This window comes from Crotalus tigris, unplaced genomic scaffold, assembly GCF_016545835.1.
Source record: "Crotalus tigris isolate CLP2741 ecotype Arizona unplaced genomic scaffold, ASM1654583v1 scf7180000024302.2721777, whole genome shotgun sequence".
Lineage (NCBI taxonomy): Eukaryota > Metazoa > Chordata > Lepidosauria > Squamata > Viperidae > Crotalus > Crotalus tigris.
In genome coordinates, this window is record NW_024100474.1 from 2,581,206 (window position 1) to 2,593,347 (window position 12,142).

Genomic DNA, 12,142 nt, shown 5'->3' on the forward strand with positions numbered 1-12,142 from the left:
CACTCGTTGTAACACTCTCCGGCCAAAGGAGGTGTGTGCGGAGGCAAATTTATCAATTTTGTAATGCCTTATAAACGGGGAGGGTGACAACTAAGTCACCGCTCAACAAATCTCGTCAATGGGCGCTTGAGTCGCCCAAGCCACTGAAGTTGCTGCGCTGTGGGTGGAATGAGTAATGATATGGTTAGGGATGGATAAGGATTAGGATTGATAACCCTTGGCGATACAGGCCTTGATCCACCTGCCAATGGTGGATGACGAGACCTTCTGCCCCATGGAAGAGGGCTGGAAGGAAATGAAAAGCGCTTCTGATTTGCGGAAGACAGAAGTCCACTTGATGTACTGTCTTAACGCCCTGCGCACATCCAAGGTGTGCCACTGGTGCTCCAGGTTGTAAGACGGTTGAGAGCAAAAGCTTAGTAGTATAAGTTCTTATGATCTATGGAATAAGGTGTTTACCTTAGGAATGAATGATGGGTCCAATCTAAGAATCACACAATCCTTACGAAAGACGCATAGATCCTCCTTGACAGAGAGTGCTACCAGTTCGGAAATGCGCCTGGCTGAAGTCACTTCCACAAGAAAAGCAACCTTCATGGACAAGAGTCTCAAATCACAAGTCTTAAGGGGCTCGAATGGTGTCGCGGTAAGAGCTTGCAATATACAAGAAAGATCCCACGAGGGGTATCTATGGACCATGGGTGGTTTTGGGTTGACCGCTCCCTTGATGAAGCTGCTGATCATCAGGTGATGGGCCAGAGAAGAAGAACCGTCACATGATAGCACTGTAGCCAGGGCTGCTACTTGCCTTTTGATGGTATTTGGTGATAGGCCTTTGTCAAGTCCATCCAGCAAATATTCTAAAATTCTAGGGATAGTGATGGATGAAATATCAATTTGATTCCTGGTACACCAGTTGGAAAAGTTCTTCCAAGTGGAGTCATAAATTCTGTTGGTAGACAGGCGTCTCAAAGCCTGGATCATGTTGATCACCCTCGTTGGGTAGGACTCCTGAGTCAGACGTTGCTGCTCAAATGCCAGGCGGTTAGCTGGAGCCATTGTGAGTCTGGATGTTGAAGCGCGCCCTGACTGAGCGCAATGCGATCTGAAGGGATCCTCCACGGAGTTGAGATGGAAAGACTCATGAGGTTGGCAAACCACGGACGCCTCGGCCAGTGCGGAGCAATTAGTATGATCTCTGCTTTCTCCTGTAACAGTTTGCATATGACTGCTGGCATTAGAGGGAGCGAGGAAATGCGTAAAGTAGATCCCTTGGCCATGGGCTGCGTAGGGCGTCCACTCTCTCTGCCCCCGGAGATGGAAAATGGAAGAAGAACCTCGGGAGTTGTGAATTTGCCGGAGATGCGAACAGATCCAGTGTCAGGTGGCCGAAACTTTCCACTACCTCTGTGAATATTTCTGGATGCAGGCGCTACTCGGAGTGGTTCGCCATTGCTCTGCTCAAGGCGTCTGCCTGCTTGTTTGTCTCTCCCGAGATGTGTTCCGCCCTGAGGGAGGAGAGGTTGGTCTGTTTGGCTGGGACTGGTTCCACAACTTTTATTTCCAAGAGGTGATTTATAGCCTCATTCATGTTTCTCTTGGTTGGGTTCAGAGGGGTTGGGCACGGCCTGAACCAGTCTGGCGGTCTGGATAGGAATTCCAGCGATAGGCCGTTCTCTATGGTGGATAGAACCCAAACGTCTGTGGTGGTGGCTTCCCAGTTGTGAATAAAGAGGGAAAGTCTGCCACCAATGAGGGGTCCTTCCCTGGAGTCACTTATTCCTCCTAAAGGGACCGCCCCAGGCACCTTGAAAGAGCCGTTTGGACTGAAATTGTTGTCTGGGTTTGGGTCCAGATCGGTCTGATTGGTGATTGGCCCTGGGAGGGAAGGATCGCGGTTGTTGTGACCATTCCATCCCCGAAGTGCTGCAGAATGACTGTTTACGAGAATACGGGCTAGTTTTCTTGTCTGACTGCCTGGTCTGGTGGACTAACACCTTCTTCTTGTCCCGGTTCTTCATCAAGTAGGGATCGAGAGCTGCCCCAAACAAATGACCCCCAGTGTAAAGTGCTGTGGCCAGACGCCACCATTGTTTCAGCCAGAGCAGTCGGCGAGTTGATACATAGCAGCAATTGCCCTGGCCGAAAACCTGGCTGCGTGAAGTGTAGCATCAGCCATGTATTCTGCCATCGCAAGCAACTTACCCAAGGTTTGGTGAGCCCGTACCTGTTCCTAGGGAATCATGGCCTGAAGCTCTCGAACCCAAATGATGGAGGTCCTGGAAAAGAAAGATGCTGAAGTGGAAGCTTTCACTGCCCAGTCGGATGCCTGATGAGACCTACACAAAGAAAATTCTGATTTTCTTTCCTCCAGTCTCAAGGCTTCCGCCATATCACCTGGTATGGTGGAGGGGGAAAAGATAGGAGTTAAGGATGTGTCTACTGCCAGGACCTCTAGCAGATCTGTCAGCGACGGAATAACATTGAAAAGTTTTTTTATCAGTGACCCCTGGAGCAGGGGGAGCACTGAGGCTAGCCCATTGTTTCTTTATGGTATTAAGGAAGAAGGGAGGGCATGGAATGTGTTTTGAGTCATGGTCGGTTTGGAGAATAGAGGGTCTGGAGCTTGACTGGTGGAAGGGGTGGGTTGTGACTCTTGGTCGGGTGCAATCTTGGCAGCTGTGGTGGCCTTAGAAGGGATCTGAATAACATGGGATCAAACAATCCCACAAAGGGAGAGGGTTCCTGATACTTTCCTCATCCTCTGACAAAGGTGGGTTCTGTGTTTCCTCAGCATCCGAATATGACTCTCTGTCTTGAGATGAATGATTAGAGGCAATGGAGTAGGCATATTCCGGGGACTCGGAGTGGATGTGAGTGGTGGATGAAGGCTTGGGTCTCTGCAATGAAGCAATGCTCTGTGCTAACATCTGAGTGAGCATTGATTGGAACTGTTCTGGCCATACTGCTTGAGGAACCTTGGGACGGAGACCAGCAGCAATGGGTGTGAATATAGCTGAGGGCCCTGATTGAGTACTGGGCGAAGGGGCTACCCAATTGCTGTTTGTATCTCAAACCATAGGAATGATGGGCCTCTGCCTGGTCTCTACATTGAGGGACAATGATCTCCGGCCTTGAATTGACGTTGCCAGTTGAGGACCGAAAAGGGAGCCCTCTGATGTAGCCATGGAAGGAAGGGAAATCTCCCCTGGTGTAGTCTCCCTTTGGGCCTTCGAAAATTGTCTCTCTAGGGCCAGGTGTCTCCTTGTGGCCTCCTTTTCGGCCGCTTTGGATGGGGCCTTGCTAGATAACGCTTTGGCCTTGGCTTTCAGCTTCCCTGCCGCCTCCATTTGTGCCTCTTTGTACTTGGAGGGCTGGTAGTAGAAAAGGCAATCTGGGGTTGTTTGTCTTCTGCCATTTTGTTGGAGATCCTTCAGTACAGGATTGAGAATGGACCTCTATTTTCAACTGCTTTTCAACCAGTGGTACGGGTACCACCTGTGGTACATTGGCACCTGGCAGGTGGTACGCGACCATCCTAGAAAAGTGGTAGTGGGGGAGGGGAATGAGCTGAACCGATGGCAGCACCGCACAAGCCTGAGCGAGAGATGGCTGGAGCTGCAGGGCTGTCAGGGCTCAGCGGATGCACCAGGATCAGTGCCGCTTTCCAGCTGATCGGCACTTCTTTAGGGCTGTCAGGGCTGTGGAAGCGCCAGGATCAGCGCCAGGCTCCAGCTGGAGCTCTGCGCTGATCCTGGTGCTTCTGCTGAGCCCAGAAGAAGCGCCAATCAGCTGGAATGTTGCAGCCTCTCCAGGGTCTTGTGATTTACATTCAGATGCTTGGCAACTGATTCATATTTATGACCGTCGGTGTCCCAGGGTCATGTGAAGTGGTCAAAACCTGCTACAATCACCCAACAGACGGAGGGTATAAAAACCAAACGCCCCCCAACCCACCCTCGCTGCCAATCCTCAACAGAAATGCTCACAACAATGAAAGAGGAGGAAGAGCGCCGCCGGGCGGGCAGGCAGGTGTCTTGCTCGGCTGTGGCTTGGGGGGCACTTTTTTCATTGTCATTGTAACTTCGAACAGTCACTAAGCGAACTGTTGTAAGTCGAGGACTTACAACAGTTTTTTCCTTTTGGGGGGGGCATCAAGTTTTTGACACCTTACTAGGCGACTGGTGGTACTCAGTTGTTGCCATATCCTAAAAGTGGTACAATGGGTGAAAAGGTTGAAAAGCCCTGCTCTATGGGAATAGGAGCTGAGGCCTGGACTGTTAACTGTTGAAAACTGGTAAAACCAGTATAAGCTCCTGATAATTCTACTGTGAATCACAGTGTATTTTGAGAGGCAAAATGTTCGTTGGAATAGGAATATATTGGGTTAAATCACTCTGATGCAATTTAAGGCCTGAGAAGCAAGGCAAAGATTGCAATTGGAGGAAGGTTTTGGACTTCCAAATCGCTGAAAAATTGCCAGAGGCAATGTTAATCCAATGTGGCAGGGTATTTATTTTATTGGGCCTGAATGCTCTGGAAGGTAAAACTGAGGCTGAGGAAAAATGGCACCCAAAAAAGGTATTCAAAATGGCGGTTGTCAACGCCTGAGGCGATATCAAGGCTTCCTTAAGGCCCTCTAAATAGCCAATTTGGATTGGTAAGCTCCCCACCAAAAATCAGGCGTTATACTAAATACCTCTCCCTCTATCCGCTGTAAAAGCAGGCTAGAAGAAAATCCCTTGGGAGGCTTCTAATAAGGAAAAACGACCATTTGCACCCCCCAAAATGGTGGCCGCTGTCCGTGCGGCAGGCCGGGGAATCCAAAAATCTTCAGGCTGAAACCCAGCTGATGATCAGGCTATTTAGGGGCTCCGCGGAGGTCCGCCAATCAGCTAAGTCGATTGGTGGAGCCGTGGCAGCTCAGAAAGGCAGGGGGAGAGAAGGAGGAGGTAAATCTGAAGTTCTAAGGGGAAGGAAAGAAAGAAACTGGGAAAGAACTAATGATTTTCCAACAAAACTAAAGATTGTTAAGTAAAAGGGAGGATAATTCACAGATAATATAACCTGTTGCCACTGAGATGGAACCAACGCGTCCTGCTGGGTATCAGACTAAATCGGAACTGGGTCAGCAAAGACCAGCGGGAGGCGTGGCAAACTCTCAGACTTAGTTTATTGGGTAGAAAGGACAACAGGAAACCCATCTGTGGATTATCCATCCTCATGCTGGAGAAAGGACAACTCTCCTTTAGCTTGTGGCTAAAGTAATGATGGTGTCTGGGCATCTCATGACTGATGAGCTCATTGATACTTAGTTAACTTAGATAAATAGATACTGGATACATCTGTTTTTCTTAATACATAGCGTTATTCTATAGTAATACAATTGCCTTCTTTTAAACCAGTGGTTCTCAACCTGTGGGTCGGGACCCCATTTGGGGTCGAATGACCATTTCATGGGGGTCACCAAACAACGCAGTCCGCCATTTTTTTCCTCTTTTCCTTAGCTGTGCTACTCCCTTTTATTCTATTGGCTTTTGAAAGCCAATAGAATAGACTCTCTTGAATAGAGTATAATTCTATTGGCTTTCAAAAGCCAATAGGAATTGTCCAGGCTGTCTCTGCCCTGCTGAGCCCGCTAGAAGTCCCATTCTGCAAACGGTGCTGCACCAGTTGAGTAGTCCTTGACTTACGAGCGGTTGAGTAGTCCTCAACTTACGACTGGTTGGTGGTCACAGCATTAAAAAGGTTGAGAACCACTGTTTTAAACTCTTCTCTCTTTGGCTCTTCCCAGAGCTGTTCCCCAATGATCAGTTTTTTCAGTATTTCCCAGTCAAATTCTTGTTGATGTCTGGGGATAGTGGAAATTCCAGTCCAGAACATCTGGAGAATACTAAGTTAGGGAAGGTGGAATTAGTCTTTTAACTAGCTGTACTTGTTGGACAGCTAGTTAACATAATGTCTATTCCTTAACTATCAGCCAACATTTTAAAATGGAGTAGTAATGACAATGCTTACCTTTCAATATATTTAAAAACACAACACTGCAAAATGTAGCATACTGTAGAATACAGAATTGTGCAGATGAATATCTGTATTTGTTTTTAGAGAAGTTCATGAGGACCATAAATGAGGAGATATTCTTCATTTGCCTGATAAAGATTCTTGCCTTAGCCAGATGAACCTCAAATATATTTAACATTGATTTTGTGAAAGAGGAGAATTTCCTTATGGGTAGCACTGTACCAGAAGGTCTAGTTTGCATGATTGGAATCTCTGAGTTCTCTTTCCATTCTGTGCTTGTTTTTTCATTGCCACAATATATTTGTTCATCTTAAATTTCTCTTTCTAGTTTGCATTTGCAAAAGACTTCATGAAATGTTTATCATCAGCCACAGCTTCCATTGTAAGTTTCTTTAAATTCATTACTGTATTAGTAAAAGTGAAGTTGTATACTACTCTTCTTGTTTAAATCAGTTGGGGTTTATTAGATCATCAAACTGGCTCACAGAAAACTCTACCTTGCCTTATCTTTCCATGTCCATGCACACGTACTTAAAATTCATGGAATGTGTTTCAGTCCACCCCTGTGCTGCAGCACATTACACGGATCCTGTGAATAGCTTTTCGCACGAATGACAGAAAGTTTATTGCAGGAAGCATCTATGTTTTGAGCATGTTGTGTGGAAAGGATCATGTCTAATACTTGCTTATTAGGTGGTAATTGTTGTAATAGTAAACTATACAAGTTGCTTCAGTTATATGAATGTAAAAAAAAAGATATTCTTTCTGGAAAGTATCAGATTTTTTTTTAGCAGATAGGGTGTAAGCCAAATACTAAGAGAGAATTTTATGTCTTAGCACTATTAATAACACAGGTCCTCATTTTAATAGAGGAAGTAACTTAGTGGGGATTCTATCAAATAATTAGGAAAGTCTTATTATACAGGATAATCATAGTAAATAAATGTTGAGATCTAGTAGACATATAGTAGAACCAGATGCCATATAAAGCAATTCCTAGGGAGTAAGAGGCAGGAGAAATGAAAATAATGCATTTAGGATACATTATTATTAGCAACTAGGATGAGTAAAAGCCTGGAGACTAAAACATTTGAAGAACAGTTGCAGGAACTGGGTATGGTTAGTCTAGAGAAAAGAAGGACCTAGGGGTAACATGATAGCAGTATTCCAGTATTTTAGGGGCTGCCACCAAGAAGAGGGGGTCACATTATTCACCAAAGCACCAGAGGGTAGGACAAGAATCAATGGATGGAAACTAATCAAGGAGAGAATCAACCTGGAATTAAGGAGAAACTTCCTAACAGTGAGGGCAGACAATTAACCAGTGGAACAGCTTGCCTTCAGAAGTTGTAAGTGCTTCATCACTGGAGGTTTTTAAGAAGAGACTGGACAGCATTTGAGATTTATCAGGCTAATAGGAATTCATATTCCTCTCAAAAGTAATATCTATTCGTTCTCTTTTTTCCAAGGGTTCTTAATTTTTGCAACTTTATTTACAACAAATAACAGTACTAATATTGCTAGTTAAATGGTTGGCAGCTCAAATCCCTTAACGATTACTAGTAGAGACAATCTGTCTTTTAGCTCCTCTTTGCTTAGATTGCAAAAGGCATTTTGTGTTGGCTAGGAGCTGGTGTTTTTATTATTTTTACCTGCCAGGGGCTGTAGTTATATGGCTGTGATAGGGTAACATTACTGGGGTGGAGGTGGGGGGGGGAGGGAGATTTTCTGCTTGTTTCTTTCAGTGTTTAGGTGATGGGGAAGAAGTTTAACATTTCATTTGATTTGCACCCACAAAAGAAAAAAAAAACCTTGACCGTTAAAATCAGTATTTTCCCACTGAATAATGATGGGATATTGGGCGCGTATGTACAGGATGTGGGTTGCTTATTCTTGGTATAAATGATTTTTTTTTTCAGAGTAAGTATTGCGGAAGTTGGTGTGCTTTATATAGTCTGTTATTTGCTAAAATTAGTTCCTCTAAAGATTGCAATCTAGCCAGCTTAGAAGCATATTTAGAAAGTGCAAATTAGGTATAAAAACAATCTGTTCCATATTTCTTAGGCTGGACACTATAACCTAGAGACTTGTCTTAGTGTGGTGTTGCTTTCCCTTTCAATGGTGATGGCCGGATCTGGGAACCTGAAGATCCTTCAGCTCTGTCGTTTTCTACACAAGAAGACTGGTGGAGAAATGAACTATGGATTCCATATGGCACACCATATGGCTCTGGGACTCCTCTTTCTGGGAGGAGGAAGGTAATCTGTGGTTTGAGAAAGAGTCTTCTGCTCCTTAATCCTTTATATTTCCATGCATATAAACATCCAGAAAACAAAAAAAACCCCAAACCTGAAGAATCTAGGATCTCTTTGCTATTAACCTTGGCATATATAGAATAAAGAAATAGAATAACAGAGTTGGAAGGAACCTTTGAGGTCTTCTAGTCCAACCCCCTGCTCAGGTAAAAAACCCTATACCATTTCAGACAAATCGTTCTCTAATCTTGTCTTGAAAACTTCCAGTGTTGGAGCATTCACAACTTCTGGAGGCAAGTTGTTCCACTGATTAATTGTTATAGGCTGCAAAGAAGGATAGATCATGTCCACAGTATTGCTTAGTTATATGAGTTTAGGATTGTCATAGCATTTAGTTAGGATAATCATAGCATTAGACTGGTTGTTTTTAGAAAAAGTTCTTCCTGGTTCCTAGGAGGAACAAAAACACAGAAACATTGAAAAGGATTTCATAAGAGCATTTTCAGTAATGGCACTTTCCCTGATGGTCTTCCACTATTTTGTTAAAATTTGACTTAATAAAACAGTGTGTAAATGTTATCTGATATTTAATGTATATGTTCTACTTTCTCACCTTTATGGTGTAATTCTTAGTAACTTTTAAACATCACATCCTCTTGTATTGGCTTTATAGTTTATCATCATGCTGCGAAATCGTAAGTACAGGTAATAGAAAGATAGGATATAAATTGTTACATCAAAAAATAAAACTAGAATAAAGAGCAGGACTGAGTGACATTACAGTGTCCCAGAAATTTAGGTTTGATGATATAGATCTTTCCATGCATCTAGTAGTAATTCCAACTTCTTTCAAAAGCTAGTTTCCTACAAGAAAAATAAAATATGCAGAGTATGTTTCTGTAAATATGTTTAACTAAAGCAAATCAATCATGAAGAAAAAGTTAAGAGCTGACAGTGACTTGATGGCATATAATAAATTTTTAAAAGCAAGCCAATGATATTGAGTTATTCTTCCATCTGTCCATGTAAAGACAGCATATTTTGCTTGCAAATTTTGAATGAAATCCCTGTCATCTCTATTTAAAAATTCTAATAGGGCTTTTGGCATAGAAGTGATATTATAGTCATTATAAGTTGGGACCATATTTTGGCTTGACAAGGAAATGCTTTTTATTGTCTCATGGGAAAATATTGTTTCTTTACAGATATTCACTTAGCACTTCAAATTCATCAATTGCTGCTCTTCTTTGTGCGCTCTACCCTCATTTCCCAGTTCACAGTACTGATAACAGGTAAAGGGATCTGATTAGGAGGTAGATACAAATAGTTTGGCCTGATATGTTTGTCATTTGGCAAATAGGATTTCAACTTGTAATGTCTGGTGAATATGTATTTGTTAAAAACAAATCTTCGTGTAGCAATTGCAGAGATCTAGAGGAAGCCTAACATTTTGATATCTCTGCTAGTTCTTCAATAAGTTTATTAGCTGCCTAATGTCATATTTACTTAATACTGTATAATAAACGGAATAATTTTCAGTATGTGTAAAGAAGACTTGGGACAAATTGTGGAAGGAAGAGGAAATATGAAAAAGCTATAAAACATCATGGAACTAGAAATATCTTAGTTTTTTTCCATGCATACTATGCAAAAAGAGACAGAATCTAAACTGGAGACTGAAGTTCTACTGTTGGAATAGTCCCGTTGAACTATTTCAACAGTAATCTGGCCAATGATGTTCACCAACTCTGAAATACAATTTAAATCAATAAATCTGTCTGTCTGTCTGTCTGCCTGCCCCCCCCCTCCTTACCTACCTACCTACCTAATTTATTGGCCACATATCTTACCACAGGGTGACTGTGAATACCCAGCCTCTGCAATCTATAAATACTAATGCACTAAAACCACAATAGTTTTAGCAAGTTCTTTAAATGAATCTTTCAATTGAAATGAATGAAGCATATATTTTATTTCAGTTATGAAACTGAAGATCTAAAACCTATCAGTCTCCATGCCAGCACAATTGTCCTCTGGCTAAGGAGCAAATGTGTCCTCTCTTTCTCTCTCTCCCTCTCTCACAGGAAAAAGAAAAGTTACAACTCAGAAATCTTTGAGGCGTGCATCTATGCCTACACCCTTACAAATCTACAAATTCTAATTTCAGACATTTTAATTCCAAATTTATCTTTGATTCCTTCTCAAGGCTCTCCAGAGCATATTCTTTTTCTCAGCAACTATGAAATCTGGATCACTTTAAAAAAAGTGTTTCACAGAATCAAGACCACATCTCTCCAAAAGTAGGAGGGAAAGGATATTTAAATGGATCTTTGGCTATTCATGAAAGATGGATGGATTCATACAGAAAGAGTTAATAGCCTAGATTATTTCTTCTCTGCCACAGGTATCACCTCCAAGCCCTGCGGCATCTGTATGTCCTGGCAGCTGAACCCAGACTCCTTGTCCCTGTGGATGTAGATACAGACACCCCTTGCTATGCATTGCTGGAGGTTACCTACAAGGTATGTAAATTCTGTGACACGTGGAGAAAAAAAGGTTTTATTCTCTGAAATGCTGGTTAGGGCAGGTGAAATAACTGCACAGTGCTGCCTGACCTGGAGAAAGCTAGGCTATTCTTTGAAAGAATGGGAGGGAGGGTAACTCACAATTGCTGTTTTGCGTTAGGTAAATCAAATCTTTCTCAAAATTAAAAAGGATATTGCTATAAAAAATCCAAGGTATGTAATGTCTTTGTAAAACATTACATATCTTGTTGATGTAATGTAAAACATTAGACTATCAACATTGCTATGTAACTGATGTAGCTGGTACAATTTAAACCACTATCCACCACTAGAAGTTAATCTCAGGGAGTACCCTGCTTCCTAGCCTTGGAACATTTGGTGCATTCCAAGTGTATTATCTTAAAACAGACTGCTCAGACTTTTAACTCTGGAATAACCTTTGAAATAATTTTCAGATCTCAAGGACATCCTGCATAAAAAATATCTACAGTTCACAGTACATTAATGTGACCATTAAGTTGTGGATATAATCATCCAATAATAATTGTCAAAGTGCAAAGTTTAAAAAATGTATTTTTTTTTCCCAATCACAAGCTCTCATAGCACCACTTCCGACCTCTTGCGGAACCCCAGGGTCCTGCAGATCCTGTTAAGAAAGGTTGGCTTAAAGAAATAGCTCTACTCCACACATAATTTGGCATAACCTTAAGATAAAACACATGAAATGAAGAGTACGATTCTGAAGAACAGACAATATCTGCAGGATCAGTTCCTTATTTTGTAGTACTAAGGAGAAAGTAAAGCACAAACCCTGGAATCTTCTATGGCAGAAATATCCCATGGCCTTAAAATTAGAAGATTTTTCCATGTAATCCATCTACTTTCTTGAAACCTGGTTGCTTCATCCCATGCGATTTAGAAAACATCTTTCATGCCTGTAATGAGAAAAGTAATCATTTGAATTTGAGATGGGGGCTTTATACATTCCACCTAAGCCAGGGGTAGGCAACCTTGGCTTTTATGACTGGTGGACTTCAACCTCAGCCAGCCATTCTGGCTCAGGAATCCTGGGAGTTGAAGTCCACCAGTCATAAAAGAGCCGAGGTTGCCTACCCCTGACCTAAGCTTATGTGGTTTCTACATGTACGTTTCATATTTTTTTACTAAACTGTTTTGTATTTCAAAGGGAACTCAGTGGTATGAAGAAACATCTGAGGAATTTATGGCACCCACCCTTCTCCCTGAACTTCACTTACTGAAGCAGGTATGCAAGATGATTCTTTTTTGCAAAGTTGCTGAGATGTAGCTCCTAAACCCCTGCACGTGCAGACAGCATTT

The 12,142-nt window shown here is 42.5% G+C and overlaps 1 protein-coding gene and 1 long non-coding RNA gene across 8 annotated transcripts in view; one reads left to right on the forward strand and one right to left on the reverse strand.

Moving 5' to 3' along the window:
* ANAPC1 (anaphase promoting complex subunit 1) overlaps window positions 1-12,142 on the forward strand; it is a 58,119-nt gene that overhangs the window by 40,180 nt on the left and 5,797 nt on the right. For all 4 annotated transcript variants that reach the window (XM_039324585.1, XM_039324586.1, XM_039324584.1 and 1 more), the window contains exons 37-41: window positions 6,353-6,406; window positions 8,089-8,282; window positions 9,485-9,571; window positions 10,684-10,801; window positions 11,991-12,068. In XM_039324585.1, the coding sequence (XP_039180519.1) occupies window positions 6,353-6,406; window positions 8,089-8,282; window positions 9,485-9,571; window positions 10,684-10,801; window positions 11,991-12,068 (531 nt within the window). The remainder of the gene's footprint in view (window positions 1-6,352; window positions 6,407-8,088; window positions 8,283-9,484; window positions 9,572-10,683; window positions 10,802-11,990; window positions 12,069-12,142) is intronic.
* The window catches only part of LOC120299611, a 37,532-nt gene that overhangs the window by 16,074 nt on the left and 9,316 nt on the right, over window positions 1-12,142 (reverse strand). For all 4 annotated transcript variants that reach the window (XR_005554451.1, XR_005554452.1, XR_005554450.1 and 1 more), the window contains exons 2-3: window positions 11,615-11,739; window positions 8,893-9,143 (exon numbers count right to left, since the gene is read on the reverse strand). This is a non-coding gene — a long non-coding RNA (uncharacterized LOC120299611). The remainder of the gene's footprint in view (window positions 1-8,892; window positions 9,144-11,614; window positions 11,740-12,142) is intronic.